The sequence below is a fragment of the Phasianus colchicus genome, chromosome 13, assembly GCF_987193195.1.
Source record: "Phasianus colchicus chromosome 13, bPhaCol1.hap1.1, whole genome shotgun sequence".
NCBI classification, from domain to species: domain Eukaryota; kingdom Metazoa; phylum Chordata; class Aves; order Galliformes; family Phasianidae; genus Phasianus; species Phasianus colchicus.
In genome coordinates, this window is record NC_143448.1 from 4,787,085 (window position 1) to 4,809,245 (window position 22,161).

A 22,161-nucleotide genomic window follows, 5' to 3' on the forward strand; every position below is an offset into this window, starting at 1 on the left:
AAGGTAAGCACAAAAACAAGCGACACAAAACATAACTAACAGATTCCAAAACTGTTGTACGACTCTGTGTTCACTTCCTAAGCACGCTCAAACGATTCCATTTCACTGGGTTTCATGGAAGCTGAATTCAAAAGGCAAACTGGTAAAACACACTGATCTAAGATTTGCACAGTGCAAATCTTTTGCCTTGTAAGAACACAGCTATATTGTGATGTACACGGTCAGAAATAAGCCACCTATGTTCTACATCAAAGCATCAAAATTATGATCAGCTTAATGAGGTGAAACATGCAGGGTGTTTTTCTAGCAATAAATTCTAGAGGAAGATGAACATTGTTGTAGACATACTGCAGCTACAAAAAAAATGCAAGTTAATCAAATAAATTGTTCGTTTGTGCAGCTCTATTTTAAATAATTGAAACCACGACTTTATTAAGGCTTCAACCTGAAAATATCTTATTATGTAATAATGTTTTAGCTAAGTGGTATGAAACAGCAACGAACCTGAGATAGAAATGAGTTCGAATGGCCACTGAGCTTTGACAAACTTGAGCTGAATTTGAAAATTTAAAACTTTTATTACCTTAAAAGCCCTCTTATTTGCTCTTTTTTCCTAATGCTGCCCCAGAAGCAGACTGCAGATACAGCACTAGCATTATCCTTAATGTAATTAGCAGAGTTGAGGGAGAACAGGAGGGTTTTTTTAGTTCTGAAAGTTTATAAAGAAATCAATGCTTACTCTGTAGGATCAGTTGTAGAATGGATCCATGGGACAGATCAACATGTAGCATGTACGATGAAGTGTTTTCTTTTAGACAGAACAAATGGAAGGAAAGTATAGAGAAACACTCAACATTCCACATCACCGCCAGCTCCAACTCATGAAAATTAAGCCACTCTCCCTCCTCCAGAGCCCTGTCCCCTCACCCTGCAATCCCACCATGGGTTACCTCACCTCCCTGCTACCAACCACTGCCACCGACTGCGGACCCCATGGAGTGATGTTCCACAAAGGCACGTATTGGTGCAGATGGCTCTGACATCCTCTTATCTCAGGCCTTTTGCTGGTGGCATTTGTCACCAGTTCAAAAACTTATTATAAGCGAACACCTCCGCTTACATTTACAGATTCCTTTTAATTAATGGGGGAAAATGCATTTATCTACTCCACGCAGCGTCCGGGTTTCAAGCATTTGTTATCTCCGGTGTGAAATTTAGGCTGACAACAATTAACGCTTCCCACACCGCAGTGCAGCACTGCTCCAATGGGAGCAGCAGGCGGGGGGCTCTGGGAAGGGGGGGGCTCTGGGAAGGGGGGGCTCTGGGAAGGGGGGGCTCTGGGAAGGGGGGGCAGCAGCCGGTGCCGTCAGCTCGCTGCCTGCGCTCCCTCCTAACGAGAGCCGTGCCTAAAGGAGTGTACAGAGCACAGCTGTCCGGGCTCTGGGATTTGGGTCTGTGTGACCAATTCAGCATCTGAGTGTTAAATTAATGGCCAAGAGTTTAATTGTGAGTAAACAATACCACATTAAGGAGCAGTAAACACAGCAGTAGGCACTGAAAGACCGAGTATTCAATCACAGATGTGGCTGCTTCGGTGCTTCCATTAATAGCCTCCGTCTGTACCTTCTGACTGTGCTTCTGGCACTGTTACTCGTTTAGAAGGGCAGTTTTCCCCTCCTGCTTCCACTGCACGCTCACAGCCTGCTTGAGCAAACTCCCACCATCACCACCACACTGAACCCAACTCTGCTGCATCCTTGGCATGCCAGGCCCCCAGCACACACACGTAGAGAGGACCAAGCAGAAGCTCCAGGGACTCGAGCAGACAGCTTCACGGGCTTGTTAAATACTTGTGTTGCTTTAAAAAAAGATGACCTGTTCATTTATTTAAAATTATGCATGTGACATGCACATACACCTGGGCACAGACAATTTGGGACTTAACTGTTTAACCACAGCCTGAGCTTTCTGCAGATCAGTCTGCAGGACTCAGAGCATCCAGCACTGCGTTCCCTGTGCCTCAGCATCCTCTTTCATGGCCCAGGAAGAGCCCTGACTCAGGTGGCAGGATCTGTGGGCATGAGCTGCAGGTTTTTCGATGGCCTTTGATGGTAAGGAGTGCACGACAGCTGACTGGAAGCATATGAGTGGAGATACCAAATTCTTGTTCATCATTTTGTTTCTCTGGTTTCCCTTTACTTCCATTCTCATTGCTTATTGATTTTTGTTTCCAACTGACGTATGAGCGACAGTCGATATTAAGACAACAGCAGCTGAAGCATCAGTAAAGTCAACATCACAATATACCATTCAGAAATCTGCTGTTTGATATGCAGTCTCACCCCTATGAGAAACACCCTTAGAAAATGCAGCCACTTCCTAAGGGGAAATAGTGCCAGGTGGGTGGGCTTCAGAAAAACACCTCTCCACATGATATCCAGAAGGGGAATCCCTTTCAGAAACTGAGATGGATGAGCTGTCATCAACCCACTTCATACCCTGCTTTGCAGGATGCATAAAATGAGCAAAGGACAGTTCTGATTTGTTCGACACAAAAGAAAAACACACAAAAAGTGATTGATGCAAAGAAACTGGAAGCGAGGTAAGCTACTTGAAGCACTGATCTACTAGAGTAGCTCAGTCATGTGCATCTTCTAGTTGCTGAAAGATAACCACCACTTTAAAACAATTGAAATCCCTATATATTGTGAGTATAAGCTTTTAATTAATTTGCTATATTACACATATCAACAGCTAGACAGAACTGGAGCTTAACAGCAACTTATCTTCAATCTGCCTTTGAAGCCAACAGGTATTTCTTCATTTCCCCCTGCTTGTGACTCACTACAATACAAATAGAAGCGAAAGAGCCAAAACCAGTGCTGGCATTGACATCACAAAGGTGTGACCTGGCTTAAACTGGCAGCACTGACACCGCCTGTGCCAAAAACGAACACACGAGTGCCTTTACTTGCAGCGTTCTGCAATTAGAACAATTTAATGTAATTATGAATGAACTCAAGGGACTCCCACTTTCACATGAAATGACACAGGCAACAAGTCCTCAAGAGTGCCACGCCACGACCTTCCCCTCGAGATGAGTGGAAAGGAGCTGCACTGTCCCTCCAAAGGCCACGCACTGTGCAGGGCCCAGCACAGCGCTCCTTCCCTGAGCTCACACATCCTCAGGAGCCTCAGCTTTACGCTGGCAGCAGCTCCCTGCTCTCACACAGAGCACAGAGGCAGCAAGGATCCGTGGGGCTTCTCTTCTTCCAGGAAGACTCACACCAACACTGCCAGCACACTGGTGTGCGCGTGTTTATTTTTTAATACGTATATATAAACAGAAAGAGAACAAAAGAAACATATGAGGCAATAAAGGACTTCCTTGCTTATTCTGTCCAGGCTTTTCTGTTGAGATTGTTACCAGGAATATGACTGGGGTTTTGTGCCAATGAACACCAGCACCACCTACTTTCACTCAGTTGTTGCATCAGCATTACAAATAGTGACGAATCACAGCCCAGGCACTCTCAAGTCTAGGTTTGTCATGAGCAAGTAAACCAGGAATCCCCTCTTTTGCCACTCAGCCCCACACAAGAATTAAGGCAGCAAAAATCCAAAATCAAGAAGCACAAACCCAAAAATGGTTCCAGAAGAGCAGAAATCTTCAACAGAGATCTATGTGAAAAGAGGCAGCCTCTCAGAGACAGGTCCATATTGTGTTCTCCAGTTTGCTCAGTCTTTCCTCTGATTAATTTCATTAGCTCTTCACTTTTTAATGAGTGTAATCCCACAACTCCCCAAGCACGCACACTCCACCAGCCTGTCCCTGGAAATTATCTCCCCCTGCCTATTATAAAAGCTCTCACAAACAAACAGGCTGCTCCACGCTTTACACACGCATCCATGTAACTAACACAATTTGCCAATTTGCCATAGGGCAAAACACTCTAAGCTCCCTTTATTTGCCTCGCTGCTGAGTGATCCCAGCCCCAGTGCCTGAGAGTCAAGCAGCGAGTTGTGGGGAGAAGCCATGCAGCAGCTCAACTCACCTCAGCTGCGAGCAGCAGAGCTGCCATCTTGCTAATCAGCTTTAATTTAGCTGTCTCACAGCTTCATAAGTAAATAAAGACTTACTTAGTGTCAGAAATATCAGTGTTCGGCTGCGGAGCTAAAAAAGTATGGTAATTAAAAGAATGCCACAAGTCACGGCTCTGCACAATCCTAACAGATTGCAGGGTTTGCCTTTTTGAACCTCTCAGCACGTTTAGAAACTTGAGTAAAACAACAAAAGGTGTTAATAGCTTTAAGGGGAGCACCATGCTGATAGATTACCCATTATGGTTATCCACTCACAGCGAAATGGCAAATAGGTTTGATCAATTCGATTTTAATGTAAAGTGGGACTCGAAGAAACAGCAACGAGCAAAGAGAAGACCTTTTGTTGCTAATGTGTCTGAAAAAAGCACTTAATTGAGGTCGTAATAATATTAGCAGTTATCACCATCAATAATTCAGCCTTTATTTATTACTGCACGGTAAAGTTCTGTCAAACGGGAGCCGCTCAGGCTTTGTTCTACACGTTAACATGAAGCTGGCTGTTGGATGATTGGTATATATTTCACCAGCTGCTCAGAACTGCGGGACGGCGAGAACTAATGATACTCCTTCTTGGTCCGTGCATTACACAATAGTTAATTTGCTGTATGCAGAAATATATGTTACAAATATAATAGTCCCACATAAAGTATGCGTAATAAAAAAGGCATTATATCTGAAACAGTGACTGACTAATCTTGCCTGAGCTATCTGTCATAAGGAAAACAATTTCAATTCCTGCATGATTTAGTGCTCCTGCAGCTGGAGAAACATAAATTCTGCCTCTTCACACAGTTCTAGTCACCTGTGATTAGTTATCTTTAAAAAATCTAAATGAACGTATAATTGTACAATTATAGATGCTAACTCCGGTGTTAAAATTTAAAATGTATTAGTCTCGTAAAATGCCTCATTAATCTCCATGTCTTAAAGGACACACTTGCCCTGTAATGAGCCAAATGCAGGAAACGTGTGATGGTCCACGGGAGGATTTGAGCTCCTAAGTATTTCTTCAGACCTTAGAATCATTTTGTTCCTACCAAGTCTGTTTACCAAACACAAAATAGTTGTCAGTGACAAAGTCAGTGGTAGCTCTCTGGTCATTTCCTATGGAAATAAGCTGTTTTGAAGAGATTAGTTTTTCCTTATTACATGATATTCATGAATTTATAGCAGCCATATAATTACCAACTAGAACTGCAACCGGAAAGGTTGGGCAGAATATTGATCTCTTCCCATCTGCTAATGGCCGCTGCTCCCCTGCACTGATGGCAGGAAGCCTCCTATTAGGTTTTTACTGCGTTCCTTGAAGGGAAGAAAAAAAAAAAAAGAAAAAGATCATAGGGGCACGTGTGAAAAACAAAGCTTGTCCCACTTAGAGACTGCCAGCTTTGGCGTTTGGCAGTGCCAGTTAGGCGGCCCACGTTTGGGGTGGAGCAGCAGGGTGGCTGGGAGGGCAGGGCGATGCGCATAGGGCGGTGATGGATGCAATCCCCGAGCAGGAGGGGGCCAGCAGCCCCTCGGAGAGCTAATCCACTTGGCAGCAGTGAGATGGCTCCATGAACGAGCTAAGGCAGACTGACACAATGGCCTGCGAGGTATTAAAATGTAGGAATTAAAAACTGTTAAATTGCACAGAGGGATTCTTAACCTCAGCCCTTTGGCAACAGAGTGATGTTTCTTCCCTTTTCTTCTCTCTTGCCCCTTCTTGTAAGCACCATACATGTTTGATTTATTGCTTTCCAGATGCCTCACCGATCAGACATCACTAATTCTGGATGCCAGTTCCTTGCTGTATACAAACCCCATTAATGACAGCTATAAACCGTCTGAAGGACTGCCTCAAAAATAACCTCGCCTCCTGCTCCTTGCCCAGCTCCACTCAATGGCCATCCCGGCTGCATCACAAAAAGCACATCTGGATTCACAGACCTGAACCTTTTGATCCTGACAGGGCTGTGCAGGCTCCCACAGATTTGAATGAGAAAGGTGAGGCTATGTGTTTTTAAATGGACAAGCTAGCGTTCAAAACCATTTTCAACCTGGGCCACTGTTTGCCCTGCAGCTTATGTGGATGTGCTTCCTCTTTTTCTTTCCCTGAAGCACATGTTCTCCTCGGGCTGAACGCCTGGGAAATGCCAACAACCGGGCATCACTGGTGCAGGGCTGCCAGGAGAGGCTTCTCCCCTTGCTGGTGGCTTGGTTGGGTTTTGTGGCTTTTAAACAGCATGACATTTTAAAAGTTATTAGAGCATTAATGCTGCTTTTTAATGAACAATGCTTTATAGAACTACTGATACGGAATTAACATAAGTTTACCTCTGAATGCAAGTTGCTGGGTTTTTTCTTCTATTTTACTATCCATTACTTCATTAAATCAACACTGAGAAAGACTAGCCTTGCCAAATTTCTCACTGCACATTCAACTGTTTGCCCATGACAGTATTTGAATGCGCTTATTATTTCTAGTAAAGCCCTTATCATTTTCACTGTGAAATTTAAATCACCCTGATCCAACTCTTCTTAGCTAAAGTCAGCTTTATCAACCACAAGAGATGTGGGATTTTAAAAAGATCTGAGTAAATTCACATTGTTTGGATAAACTCATTCAGGGGGTTCAGCAAATGAAAGCTGAAATAGATATGTATTCCAAGGAGGCTAAGGGCTGCTCAAAAACAAAGAAAAGAAAAAAAAGAAAGAAAAAAAAGAAGTTAATGGTATCAGTATCTTTTTAATGAGGGCTTTCCCAACCCAGGGTTTGAAATGGTATTTCTGTGCTTCCACAGCAATTCCGGTGAAAAGGTGAAAAATAAAAATAAAACAAAGCTGTTTGCACAAAAAGAAATGTGTTCCCTACCGTCTACTGATGTGCTGTCCGGTCGGCGCTGCTCTATCAAAAATGTTAAGGACCACATTTATGCATTATCCCACAGTTTAAGTAACTGTGTATCATGTATATTTAAAACCATCTCTCTGTAGTTTTAATTATCTCAGTCTGCAGGGACAAAATGCAGCTCCCATGCCTGAGACCGAAATGAAAGTGCTGCACGCTGACAGCTAAGATGTCTGTCCTAGCTTGTTGAGATTTCCTGTAAAATTTGCATTGAAAAGGCAGCTTTAAATATACTTAAAATAAAAAGAGCATTTGCATCTAATTTGCTACACTTGCAGTATTAAAGTTTTATCTGAATAAAGACATGTCAAATGGATTTATATAGTTAAGCTGATAGCTTTTAAAGTCAACACAGTAACATCAGCTAAATTCAACAAAGTAATGGCAGCAGCTAATGGCATTTATTAGTTTATCATCATTTACTTAAAAACCATAACGCAGATCATTTTATTTTCACATTACTGTTTGTGATTCTTTGACTCAGTTTGCATTGATTCCACAAATTATGGCAGAAACTGACATTTATCTAACAGTTTTCCAAGCTATGAATGTTGGCTTTAGTAGGAAGCAATTGAACTCTCGCCACACAATGGTTTCAGCTATGCTAGAAACAACCATCTTCAAATAAACACGTTTGGCAACCATTTTAGAACACGATTGTTGCTTGTCTGAGGATGACAGAAGGTTTTTTGTTACTGATAAGGCTCTTATAACAAACCACTGCCTAAGTAATCTACAGCTTGATCAAACAAACTGCTAAACGCATTCATCCCCAACCTAGCAAAGCACTGATTAGGTTTTGTTTTCAATATATGCATAATAGCAAGCAAGGCTTTTCACAGTACTTCTCTTCTTCAAAAGGCAAAAGACCCTCCCTCCTCAAAAGGATCACTGTTTACACACAGGGAAACTGAGGCAGGAGAGAATCCAAATCACACCCGATGCTGCAGTGGGACTCAAAGCACAACGTTGCAAATCCCAGCTCAGTGGGATTATTTTTTACTTATGTTTTACTGCCACCTTATGCTCCTGTTGATTTCAAAGTGTCATCATCACTTGACCGAACCTCAGCAGAGCTACTTGCCAAAAGCACATGCTTGTGATAAACACTGTTGAAGGGGCCTAAGATGAACAGTCAAGACACTGTAAGCCCATGGGAAAAAGCAAGGCTTATGAAAAATACACTCAACTCTGCTACAGTGCCCTGTTTCTCCATCTGTTTAATAGTAATTACTCAGTACTAAAAGTTTACCAGGAAATACTAAGCAACGTTTTATTGCCACCATAAAAACTAGGCACCCACACAGTTTGATTTGTAAATATTTTGGGTGCGGACATCTACATGTCATCACTCAGTTTTATAACTGCACTTGAAAATGACATCAGAAGTTTCCAATCATGAGATTTACTCTCCTTCTCAGTGATATCTGTGCCTGTTCCTCAGTTGAAATAAAAACACAACTGAGGCTGGAGATAGGATTGATTTTCAGAGCTATGCATGGAGGTCAAAATTCTTGCTAATGAGAGGCCCATGTCTAATTCCCCATGACATATCCTAAACCCTTAATTCCAAAGAGATCACCAGCTTCTTTTTTTTTTTTTATAGTAGGGCCATATTCCCAAGAAAAAAGCGACAATCAAGTCACATTTGGCAAGAATTGGAAATGATTGTGCCTTCTTCACGCCATTTATTACAACTCTCCCACTCCAACAGGCTTTGTTGCAGTGTGTCCTCACCCTGAACTCTGGCTTCTATTTCTGTACACATTTGTAATTCCCTGGCCCTGGGCTGGAGAGCACAAACCTCTGGCTCACCAGAACAGCCTGATACAGCTGGAGCAATGGATCCTGAGGCACAGCCATCCTTCTTGAATCGCCATCTCACAGCTGGCCAGCTTTCTTTTGGGCAACGAGGAGCAAATGGAACTAAACATTGCATTACCTTCATCTGGAGCCCCAGACCGACCTCACTAAATTCAATAGCAATTCTGTTCTTACTTTAACAGCAGCTGAATTGAGCATTTATAAGGTTTTATTTTATTGAATATTACTAATGAAGAGCTATCACAAAAAGCTGAGTAAAAATGTTCTTTTGCTTTCTGTATAAACTGTCTTCCTTTGGCTCAAGGAGCATAGCTGCAACATACTAAAAATGCATACCAAATCTTATGGCTATTTCACTCATGCCAAATAGAATGACAATCCCAGAAGCATCCACTGTGCCAGAGAGACCAGATGTTTCCTCCTCAGGGCTGGAGGGGAGATAGTGCCTCTAGCAAGACTCATCCCAAGGAGAATATTGTAGTCACCTGAAACAAAAGCCTAGATCCAGGTAGCTACATTACTGCAAACTGCATCAACATGTAAGAGCTAGGACAGCCAAAGGGAGGAGGGTTATATTCAAAGTCTGACACAGAAAAAGAAACCTCTTGATTTTCATCCAAATGCAAATAGAAAACCAACGCAGCTGCTGAGGAACTGGTTCCTGCCAGCTCCACCTGAGAAACAGGGCATTTTGCTCCGCAGTATTCAGCGCTTCCATGTGGCTTTGAGGTACAGCCCCTAAGCAGTTCAGTTTGACCTGAAAACCTGAGGGCATGTGAGAATTTTCCCATCCCTGATCGCAGACGGGCTGGAGGAGCTGCTCTGAGCTCGGATCCCTCTATTGCAACATGAAGTGGAGCAACTTCACCAGGTTCACATCCTTTTAGCTGCATCTCACTGTGTTATGGTGAGCTTGCCTTCTATTTCATTCTTATTATACTTCAGACAGCTTATTCGTAACTTGTGCTAGCAGCAGTCATTCTCCACTTTCATTCTAACCTCCAGAGGCCATTCCTACTCCACATGGGTATGAAATAGCATCACCCCAGCTGGTGTCTGTTCTCCAGCAGGCATGATGATGTCAACAGGGCCACAAATTCAACTGATGCAAATTATCCTAAATTAATTTACTTTCGTGGAGCTCTTGGTGTTTTGTAATTGTGTGCAGAGCAAAAATCCACCATTTCAAGCTTCATTATGAAACAAGTACTACATTAGCATCAAGCATGGAAAATCTTAGAATTTCCCTTTAATGACCCTGAAGATTATATGCACCAAGAAAGTAGTGGAAAATCTGTTGTAAAAATCACCAAATATATTTAATAGCTAAAATCTAGGCATTCTTTAACAATTCAAAAAGCAAAACCAAAAAAACCCTATTCATCAACCAGGAAGCAGAAGAATCAGTTATTTATACCATTATGTATATATTATACCATGCCTGAGAGACAGAAGGCAACAGAAACACAAAGTTCTCAGGCGTGGAGACAGCATAGGCTAGGGAAAAGGAAAAAAACAGCAAATGGGCAAGTACAGCCATATTACAATATGTTACATATAAATATGGAAATGACTGAAAAATCTCAGGATATATTTATTGACTGTTGCAGTCTATTCTTTGCTCACCCTTGGCAAACCTTTTAGTCACTACACATCACCTTCCAATACTGGGAAACACTTGTAATGGGGACTTGCTTTTCAGTACCTGCAATGGCAGCTGGAGAGAGCTTACATGAGCAGAGCCTTCTGTGGGCTCCTGCTGCTCCCTGACCACGTGCACTAGGTGCACAGAACACCATAATTCCGAAAAGGCAAACTGCTGCTGCCTGAATCAACTGCAATGGCTTTAACTCTGCATTCACAGAAAATGTTCTTCAAATCATCCTTAATCTTTTCTTTTATTTCAGCCTCTGCATCACCCCAGTCTGCTCCAGTACACGTGCATCTCCCAATAACCGCACTTGGCTTAAGCTTGAAAAAAGACCTCTAACACTGCCTGACCTCAGCACAAGAAGCAGAATCCCATTTCCTCTCAAAACAGTTGTGGAGATGGAAGATGCTGCAACTTTGCCCACTGTACCAGCACACGCCTATATGTCTAATCAGTACTGTTACAAAACCTGGAGAAGCGCCCATGTAATGAGAATAATGCATGACAGGAGGACATAAAAAACTAATCAAGGCAGCTGCAGTTGCGATAGCGTTTCTACAAGAAGGTCATATTACCTCCTTAGATGTGAAGATTGTGCAGAACAAAAGCATCTTCTTTCACAGGAGCTGGAAGTCCTCTACGAATTACATGTAACTTTCTGAAAAGAAACCAACAGAAATATTGTGAATACATTTCTTTTGTGGCAAAGAAATTAACTCAGTACGTAGAACTGGATTTCACTGAAGATTTTAACAAAATGAGTTCTTGGAAAGTTTCTCTTGAAGGACACTGACCAATTCTGTAGCCTTTATAAAAATGGTCAGTTCACTGGGTGATAGTTAGATGAGTTTTTTATTGGGCTAACTTCCATTACACTTCCAAAGTGTACCAGAAGTGATTACGCTTGTGCTCGTCTATTAAAAAAAAAAAACAGCACCTTAGTATCTCTATTTCCAAAAAACAGTACCCACCCTGGATCCTCCCCTCACAGAAATCTTCAAGCTGGGGTTAACAGCCCTTCTTCCTTCTTTCCCTTCTAGCCTATTAATGACAAGCTTGCCCTCTTTTTACAGCCAAACTTTTGCCAACAACAAAACCTTTGTGAGATTTAAAGGAATGAATATGCAAACTACACAACCTCCAAGCCGCTAAAAAGGAAGAATAACAATAGAATGATAATTAAAGCATTACCATTCACTTTGTGGACTGATTGCATGCTCCCCTCTCCCTTCAGAACCTGCCTTTCATTTAGACTTGAGGGAGCAACAGAAATTTCTTGGCCTGGGCTGCTCATCAGTAAGGCCTAAGACTAATGTATGTTCTGTCCATGGCTCTTGGGCTCCCATGTATGCATTTACTGAAGGATGATTATTGCATTACATTTTTGAATACCAAAGATTCAGGTCTTGATAAAATGTTTTACTTGCTTATCACCAAGCAATGGCCAAGTATAAAAGGAAAAAAAAAAAAGAGGAAAAAACCTATCTTCAGTGATCTGCTAATCAGTCTTCCCTACTACAGTCTATTCTATTGTCTACATTTGAGATAATGAATATTAAAATTGCACAATTCATCCCACAGGGTGTTATTCAAATTATACAGAGCACAACACAATCCCTTTTCTCTGCTGTTGAAATTCTGCCTTCTTTAGGATGGAAACACAGGAAATATGGATGAGCAGAACATAACGCTGTACAGCAAAAGAGGAGAAACAAGCAGCAAATATAGGAGGGCAAACCCTTCATCCTACAGAAAAATGAAAAAGCCGTAGGATCTCTGCAACCTAGCTTGTTATCATCAGCCACTGTGCTTCAAATCAAACATGTCTGCCTGCAAACCACAGCCAGTCAACTGCAGGCAACAGAGAAAGTGGCAAAAACAGCGTGTAGGTTCCTGAAGTTTTCACATGTATTTTAATACTTGTGCAAGGCAGAAAGAGGTATTTTATACCCAGATGAAGAGGACAAGCACATGCTTGCATGCTCAGACCCAAAAGGCAATCCTTCCTCTACAGTATGCAACCCTGGAGAGGCCAAAGGTACAGTCAGCCTAGTTGGGTAGCCAGCCTGTCTGGGAATTTGGTGTTTGGATACCAGAACTGTCTGCTCTCTAAAAGTCAGGGTGTGACCAGGGGTTTCACTGTACTTATATTTTAAAATAAAATTCCTTTAGAATGGCAAAAATTCACACAGACAGCAAGTTTGAGCAGAACTTTTGAAAGTGATCCAGTTCCTAGAAATTAGTGGCAAAACTGCTAAAGGGTTTGGTGAGAGAAGGAGCAGGCAAAGAAGGTGGGTACACCTGCACCCCACAGCTGCAGCCCTGCTCAGCACTCCTTCCTTCTCATTCAAAACAGCTCTGTAGAGGGCAAAATCCATCGTTTAAAAGAAGTGGGGAAAATACAGCACATTGTGTTATGTTCCCTCCTTTTCAAAGATATACTATACAGGTCATAATTTATCCTTTTTAATAAAAAAGAAATAAATTTACCTTTTGAGTGTCATTTCTGACCACTGCTGCCTGTTTGCTAAAGCCGCAGGGCTTCGCAGCAGACAGCCTGATGGAATTCCAGTTCACAGCTTAATTTTCCTCCTGATAAAAGAGACAAAAAGTTCCTTTCAGTAAAAATAAAATTTAATACGGTCCGCAAATTTGATATATTACAACCTCTGACCTCAGCTTAATTGTTCACAAAGGGCTAACGGTACCACTGGCAAGTAAATGACTTCTACAGAGTGTTGCAACCCTGATAGCTCAAGAGAAGGGGAGCAGCCGCCTGACAGATAATCAAAATTTCTAATGTGAACCATAGTGAGAGAGGTTATTCAGAGCACACCCAGAATGTAGGAGCCTTCCACAGCTGCCACCATAGCTCCTTAAGATGAGAAATGCTCAACCATCATCCTCACTCAACTTGGTTGAGCAACGGCATGGGATTTACAGAGACGCTGCTAGAATTTCTTGGAGGCTAAGCCTGCCCACAGTTCTGTGGCCCTGAAGAACTTTTCTTAGAGCTTGACAAGGAACCAAGGGAAAGACAAAGAAAAGGTCCTCCATGGGCTGCAGCACTTCAGGATAACCCTGCTCCTGAGGGCTGCAGTTCCTGCACAGAATATCCTCCTCCTCCTCCCCCAGCACAGGTCCTCCCTGGGCTGCAGCAGGGACAGTTGCTCTTGCATGGTCCTGTCCAAAAAGCTCCTTAAGTTCTTGTTGTATTGGGAGCACACAAAGAAAACTACCTGAAGCTCAGAGAGAGCGATCAGTAAGTTAGTTTAGCTCACTGTCTTTATTTGATTGCACAAAAACAGGAAAATTACCTGGCTGTCCCAGCTGCTGGTTTGGTAGCTAATGGAGAGCTGGGTCAGGGGTGTGTGCAGGTGCATTGTTCTGAGGCAAACTCAAACCAGTACCAACCACTCTTGTCCCTCTAGGACATCCAGAAGCAACTGACAACAAAGTATTTACTCCCTGTTAGTCTGGGTAGGATTTTGGAGCAGCAGAGTATCACAAAAAGAGCTGTATTAAAAATACAGCAGCAATAAGCGTGCATGTCTGTGGAGCACCTGAAGCACTGAACTGTGCACACATTTACACCTCAGCAGGCACAGGTCATTAACAGATGTAGTTACACAGAATGTACTGAACACAGTTTCCTCCTTCCCCTCCTATTCAGCCCAGGCTCAGTGACATCAAATATCTCCCACCAAGCACCTGCAGCCCTCAAATCACTGGCAGGCACACTTAGTGCTGCATCTGTGCTGCTGCAGACTTCCTGGGATAAACTGCTGTGGCTGTCCCACCCACAGGGCAGCACCACCATCCCAACACACTGAGAGCTACAAAGCACCAACCAGCTCCTTGTTTGGCCTCCTGATAACAAGTAGAAGAGATGGTGAAACCACTCCTGCCCTAGCATTGGGGAAAGACAGCTGAGCTACCTGCATCTGCTGACCAATGAGAAAGAGCACTGCAGGATGAGAGTATCTGCAGATCACCAGTTTCTTCCTAAATTAGTGATGCTGAAGTATCAAGCAGCCAATATTTCCATTGGTTGTCTCAGTAGCACCGGAAAGCAACTACCAAAGCCTTCAGAAGTTCATATTTCAATTTTAAATCTGAGGCTATTTTAGCTAATGTCCCCAAGGCAACCGTCTGGTCAAATGTCAGAGTTTATGCTGCTGAATGAAATCTCTCTGTTTATGAGATCTCTGTAGTTTGGGAAGCAAGTCAGACTCCAACTTGAGCTTCTAAGATTATACTGGGCTGTGGATATCTTCTTTTTTCCCTACTCTGCTTGGATCGTATCTGAATCTTCCCATATTCCTACAAATTACTGAAAGTCTCTTCATGTTTGAATACCAGTTGGATTGTTGAGGGATTTTCCTCCACTAATTCATTTATTAAAAGAAAAAAAAAAAAGAAGAATCTTTCCACTAATACTGTTTCTGTATGCTTTCAAGTCTAGGATCTTACAAATTCATAATTCTGGCTTTTGTTTTGTTTGTTTTTAAGCAAAACATTGCCTGATCTCTTAAGATCAATGCCAAGTTTCATTTCAGCTTTCTGATCCCAAGGATTCCCCCCTACTTCCCGTTCATCCCTCTGAGCTTCTTAGGTCCTTGGGTTTTGTTGTTGTTTCATTTTCCCCCATCATTGCATTACTTGTACCCCGGCTTGGTTCCTTTTAGTACAAGCACTGTGAGCGTTACCTGTTGCTGCAGACTTCTCTGACAACTAGTTTACATTTGAGCAATGCATTGTGCTGTGCTGACTGCACACCAGTGACCACTGCATTTGGAGCTTTACACGTCAATTTGCATGCCCTGAAGGCATTTTTTTTTGATGGGCAAAGTTTAAAAAGAACTTTTTCAACCATCACACCAGGGCACTCAGTCCTCTGCCACAACTGAGTCATTAAACCTTTATGTCATTCTTCCTAGCAGTGAGCTCATACTCATGTTTATTCTAGTTTGGGGTGCCCGTATTCCTGAGCATCCAGGTCACAACACCCACAGTAGTACCAGATGTCATGTACCATTAATTCCACATGCAAAAGCTTGTTATTTTGAAGAGCTCAAGACAGACACAAAAAACAGTAGAATATGTGCTTTTGAGGTTTGGTCTTGATAGAAGACTTCTACTTGACCAAAGGGGCTGGACTGCTGTATCACATGGAAAAACAGCGCTTACATTTATGCCTGTCGCCATTATCAATGTGCCTGTTGCAGAGGGCTTTCCTGCCAAAGCATTTAAGCACATGCTCTGTGCTTTATTTTGCCAATGTATAAAGGCCATGATAGAGCAGGCTGTATTGAACACTGCCTTTTAGAGGAGTGAATTTAAATTACACACTTGCCTAATTAAAAGATGCCTCTTTAAACACGGAAAATAGAGCATCCACCTTTCTGCTTTCACAAAAGGCAGAATATAAGACCCCCCTCCTCACCTCCACGTTTCCACTGCCCTCTGGCAGTGGTGCATGGCTATGGTGGCACTCTTATCACACACTCTTGAGAGCCCCCACCACTCCTCTGGCAACTGCAGCACATGCCTGAAAGAAGACAAAACAAAAGTAGTTTAGTTGCAAGAAAGAGAGCAGTAAGGCTCACACTGTAATTTCTCCTCTACTGAAGGTTTTACTTTTTTTAGCTTTGTTCTTCTCCTATATGCTACATTCTCTCCGTCCTTGAGAAAGCAATAGGTACCAGATGCTGTCAAGATAACACAAAGCTAAGCCCAGAAGTTATATTTTCAAATCTTTTATAAAATAAGCATCTGTACTTTCTCCACTTGTGTCTGAGTTCCTCTATTACCTTCTAGTATTTTTTTTTTTCAATTATTGGCTGATACCCAAGTAGGTGAAAGTATTTCAGTCCCATCCCATCTCTAGGTTCAAAGAAAGAAAAAAAAAAAGAAACAGTGTAAGGTTGATCACACACTTGTTAATAAGTCAAAGCCGGATTCAAGTGTTTGTGTGAGGTAGAATTATCTCATTCTTTTTGTCTGTGTCTTTCTGTGATCTACCAGTCAAGTATGTGATTGGATTTCAGCTCAACAAAACCTTAAATTACACACCTATTGTGCCTGAGCTAAGCCTAGTTTCACAGCACTGGAGAAGGCTCCTCACTGCTCTTTTGGCACTGTTCGATCTGGCTTCTGCTATCATCCGCAGGTTGATGAATGAGTAATAGGATTAGAAAGTCTCATCTCTGCAATGCTGTAATTGTCACATTTGGTGAATTGACAAAGGGCTCGGGTGATGGAGAGGTGCTCGTAACGAGAAGTCAGACGTTCGACCTGCACTCTCCGGCCAACATGAAGAGAATGGGAGGGATAAAAAGAATCCCTCCAGCTCTCCATTTGCTCAACATGCACAGGTACCACATGCTCTAAATGAACCTTTCATGCATGGAAGGCAGAGCGCTCTGCCTCTTAAAGGATCTTATCTCAGCACGAGGAAGATGATATACTTGTTGATTCTTTGGCTGGGGCAGGAGGTTAGAAAGTCGAGGAGGACTGGGAGCAGATTTTCCCATTCTCTCCTGGAATCTTTAATTCAGAAGACCTGAGCAGAGATGTCTCCAGGCCAGCAGAAGAGCAGTGCACCGCAGCTGGGATCCCAGCCGGCCATCGAGGAGGGGTGACCACAGTGCTCCCTGCGGGCCCACCACTAACAGCTATGGTGTGCTGGAGCACAGCTGAAGTTCTCAGAAGCTCCCAAGATGCCAAGTTCCCCTTTCAGAAGGGCAGGTTTACAGGTAAGGGGCCTGCCTAAATAGCTAGGCAAACACTGCACTGTAAGGCCTGGCAGCAGAGACCCAGCAGAACAGATAGCTAAAACCTGCCAACTGTTTGTTTCTTTTATTTACTTTTTGTTTTAATTTCCACTGCCTACAAGCACTGACAACACCCGTTTCCAAAGAGAAGAATGGAAATTAAAAAACTGCAGTTGGGCAGTTCTGTGTTGTGAAGCACTGCCTTCTCGTGAGAAACAGCTTCACACAGTGCATACAGATCAACAGGGAACTTGATTCCTGCCCACCTTTCACTACCAAAGGCTATCAAAAGCCCGCATCGCTCCGGCTAAAGGAACGTGTCCCCAAATGCTCTACAGATGTAGCATGTGAGGTCAACATTCACCATCCCCTTTCTCTGTCAGTGTGAGTTTCATTTTAATTACAAGAGCATGTTTTGCACATTGTAAAACTACCCCTGGCTCTGACCACCGTAAGAAAAGGAACATTTAGCTCAGGAAACAGTAGCTGACCCTGTCTGCTCTCTTTCTTCCTTGGCATCAGCTTGGACTATTAACACCTTATGTGGTGCCGGTGCGTCCCACATATGTGTGCTCTACATCCATCTCATGCAGTACCTGTCGTAAGTGCATACTAAAAGCTTCCTACTGGGAATTCTCTGCTTTGACTCCTCTTCTGGCGTCTCACTTAGCCACTGAACTTATCTGCTTGACAGAGAAACCTTTCTGCGTGCTAGAAGCTTTGTCCTTGGGAAGCTGTGACATTAGACTTAAACACATAGAGGCCTTTTTCACCTTGCAGTTAACTCCTTAATTATTCATTCCCAACAGAGGAAATCAGGAGAAACCTTGGCAGCCAATGTAAACATTTTGTGGTGGAAGGCAATTCTTTTCCTTCCCGAGAGCACAGTATGACCATGATAATTCCTATTCTAAAAATTAATGGATTTTGCACAATTTTTTTTTTTTTTTTTTTTTCCAGGGAGGGAGAGAGGCACAGACTATTGCAGAGCAAAAAGCCCCGTTTGACAGTGACTGTTTTGCTCCAAGAGTCACTTGCCAACTGAGAGCAAAGACCCAGGTCTTGGAAGCACATTTCACCTAAAATGTTCCCTTTGCCCCACGCCAGCACAGAGCAGCCACCCTGGAAGCACTCAGCAGCACCAGATGAGAGCACACAGCGACTGCTTTGCAGATCTTCCCCCTGGCGTGGCTGCAGCTCCGAGGCTCTGCATCAGGCCCCGTCTCACTGCCAGAGCACTTTTCCCATTTCCCACACAGGATCTGAAGCAGCCGCCTTTTGGAGCGCTCGGTTATTAACGGCAATAGATGCCCTGTGCAAACAATTTGCAGAACTAGCACTACAGACAACATTTTGGCAGTCTCGCCGTAACCTTAACTGAAACACACAACGTTGGCCTGCTCCCAGGAGCCATCAGTGGGAAGCACACACAGCAACGGGCCACCCACTTACTGTTTTCTTAGAGAAAGTTTGCCAGCAGTGATATGCAGCTTGCACCACCTTCCTGAAACATTTCCACACTCGCCGTGCCTGCACAGGGCTGCCCTCAGCAACACCTCTGCTTTCAACCTGCCCTGCTCCACCTCCTGCTCCTGCCACGCAGCCCAATCTCCTCCTCACGTTGCTTCCTCTTTCTTCATCACCTTTTCTTGGCTTTGTGCCTTGTTTCTTGCTGTTCCTAATACCCGGGACAACCTCTGATTAAGGTTCAGCAAACAGCCTCCTCCACAGATCAGACTGCACCCAAGCATGCTCTGTTTTCTCCTGTTCAGCGCTATCCCAATTCATGCCCTTCCACCCTCCCCGAGCAAGGGCCCCGACCTGCTGACTGAGCAGCACCATCAGTTCCTATGAGGAGACTGGGCTGCTCGCTGTGCCGTCCCACTGCTGCTTTCTGTGAGCAGCCAGGGGGTCAACTCATGGATCAATCCAATCAGCAATACCATCCACAAAGTGAGAATCTTCCTAGAGCATGTAGCTATTCCCTAGCTCTGTTCAAAGCACAAAAACACAGGCTAGCAAGGGGGTAGGGACAGCCCCACAGCACCTCTCTCTGTTCCCAGCTGCTTTAGGTTAAGGCTTGGATGCAGGAACAGAAGAGATCAGAATGCGATGCTGCACATGGCCAAGTGGAGGCGGTCACCAGGACAGCCTGGTTGGATGCAAGCTGCCATATCTGCACTGCAGCCTTTGGAAAAATCCACCTCTGTGACTCAGTCATTGGTAAGGCAACGTTTACAGCAGGGAACTGTTAGAAAATTTTAGTCTGATTACTAACAAATATATTTTTAGCTCTTTTAGGCTACTTCATATATTCAACCTTTCTCTGGCCAAGAATGACTTCGCTCCTTGAGAAAAGATAAGCTAAAATGGAAAGCGGTTGGGTGACTTCTCACTGTATTAAATCCAGCCTTTTCAGGACCAGCAAGGTTCCCAGCATTACGCTGTTTTTGTATTAAAATCTAATTCTGAAAGTTTGACAAAGCGCACATTTAACACAGGTCAGCAGTATATTGACAGGATGTTAATTTTAAATTGTGTCAGCATTTCCTGTCTTGAGTGTTAATGTCAATTAGCACCTTGCTGCATAACCTCCAAGTCCCCCCTTATTACGGGAAAGTAGCAAAGCAGGCAGCAAAAGCACTTCTATTCAAAACACCACTCACTATCAGCCAAACAAAGAGCTGTCATAACAAAACCTGTGAGGTGAAAGTGCCTAAGCTGCTATGGATTTGAGGTTAGAAGCCTTAGTCTTTTTCCTTATTCTTGATATTAAAAGTGTAAGCGTGTCAACTTGGAGCGAAAGGCTAATTACTTCGAGGCTCTTTGAAAAGTGCGTTACCATTCAAAATCTCTAAGCCTGACATAAAGCCCTTGGCTTTAGATTGCACAGCGTGTAGCTCACTGTAGGTCACCCGTGAGTATCCTTAACACACAGAAATACGCAGTCCTGTTCCGGGAAACGTGAACACTCCTGCATGCCTGCTTTTTCCAGCGCTTCACACGTGCTGTGGAAAACAGACATCCTACAGCCTGCAGCAGCCAGACCCGGCTCTCACTCTGGCCAATTCACAGCCCTTCTCCAGAAGCACTGTATGAGGGCTTCATCACAAACTTCACCCAATTCTCACGCTGCTCCAAGATCCGACCGCAGCTCACAGTGTGCACGAAGGTCCAGCTGCACACACATCTGGGCTGGGTACCTTTTCTTGCTCTTCTCTGTTACATCCAGCAGTGTAGATGCCCAGGGTAAAGTCTGGCTTTCCTTAGGTCAAACAAAAGCTGTGCCACGAATTCGCTCCGTCTTGTGAAGAATACAAATGTGCTCCCAGAATGACAGCACAAGTCTCAGGACATATAGCCTAAATTCTGAAGAAAGCTGGCTGGTATTGCACTCTATTGTGAGAATGGAATTTTAATGGAAGAGAGAAAATGTTACAGTCTTTCCAGCCAGCTCTTATTCCAGGCCTTGAGGACTATTCAGCCAAAATATTAAGATGAGGATTTTCACCAGTAACTCACTGTAAAGCCCAGTGCTGGATGTCTGGGAGCAGAGCTCCCACCGAAGACCATGAATGCTCAAATTCTGAACAATGGTTCAAACACGAGCTCGCTCCCAGTGCTGGATATCAGTTCCAAGTACAAATGCCCAACAAGGAGCTTTTGGAGGGCAACTCAGCTCCTACCTTTGTTTCTTTTGAGCGCGGAGTCGAGGTGTGGCCAGGCACTGTGTGGTAAACCTTGAGATGTGGTGCAGAGATGAGACAGGCATTATGCACAGACACTGAGCCGAGCGCTTATGCTCTGCCAGATTCTAAACAAATTGGCCAAACAAATTAATGCCACACACCCTAAATTGGCTGAACAAATTAATGCAACACGCCCTTTGCACAAGGGTGCCTTTGAAGGCCAAGGACCGTGCATGTTGCAGCGAGATGTGTTCTCCTGAATAGGCTGTTCCAAACAAATCTGTTCAGCGAGAACAGAAACGGCATATTATAGTTTCAAGTTAGAGCAGGGCTTTCGCTCGAGAGCTTTTCAGACACCAATACTGTGTGTTGACATTTAATTACTAAACTCTTAAAACAAATTTGTATGAGCAAATGCTCCTCAATCATTTCATAATAACACAACCAGTGTTTCTTGGCAGTTAGAACAAAACCAGAAACATGTTGAAATCGCACACACAATGCCTTGTTCTGACACGGGAAGAGGTGCCAGACTGAGCAGTGTGAACCCTCCAGGCTGTGGGAGCTGACGGGATTCAGGAACTGAGTACTGCAGCTCTGCTCCCGGGGGCTGGCAGCAAATCAGCCCCAGCAGGTTCACTGGGAGGTTGCAGTTTACCAAATTTCATTCTCCAAACAACTCTCCCTCCTCCAGCGAAAGGTCCTATCATCCACTGAGGCCCAAAGCTCACAGTGGAAGATTACAGAGGGTGCTTTCATGAGGCTGTTTGTGAGACGCAGCAGCCTGGCAGGGCAGCAGGGATTGCCTTTGGTTGCTGTGTGAGTGTGGTGTACCTACATCAATGGAGTATTTCCTTCCACCTTCAGTGTGATCCACTGCACATCTCTGCTACTGAGCTGTAGGGTTGAATGCCAGTTCCAGCCAACATGTAAAACAGCTTCGCTTTCTCACTCCCCTCTGGTACAAGATCTGTGTCACTGCAGCAGAACACTGCACTCTGGAGCAGGTCTTCAAGTCTCTCTCGTTCTCATGGTATCTATTATGTCCTCATTCTCTTTTCGCGCTCTTCAGGACAGTGCCTAAGACTTAATTTTCTTAATTTTGGTTCTTAATAAGGAATGAAAAATCTCCATGCAACATATTCCATCTTAGCTACACACTCTCCTTTCCGTGGGACTTTTGCGAAAAGTAATTTTAGAAGGATGTTAAAGGAATGAGTCACTTTC

At 43.6% G+C, this 22,161-nt stretch overlaps 1 protein-coding gene across 6 annotated transcripts in view; it reads right to left on the reverse strand.

Annotated features, from left to right (window-relative positions):
- The window catches only part of LOC116243920 (uncharacterized), a 199,657-nt gene that overhangs the window by 82,520 nt on the left and 94,976 nt on the right, over nucleotides 1–22,161 (reverse strand). For all 6 annotated transcript variants that reach the window (XR_016470876.1, XR_016470874.1, XR_016470875.1 and 3 more), the window contains 3 exons: nucleotides 15,916–16,020; nucleotides 12,960–13,061; nucleotides 11,045–11,127 (listed from right to left, as the gene is read on the reverse strand). Coding sequence is in view for 2 of the 6 variants with exons in the window: in XM_090149889.1 (XP_090006015.1) it covers nucleotides 13,043–13,061; nucleotides 15,916–16,020 (124 nt within the window). In the remaining 4 variants the exon portion in view is untranslated. The remainder of the gene's footprint in view (nucleotides 1–11,044; nucleotides 11,128–12,959; nucleotides 13,062–15,915; nucleotides 16,021–22,161) is intronic.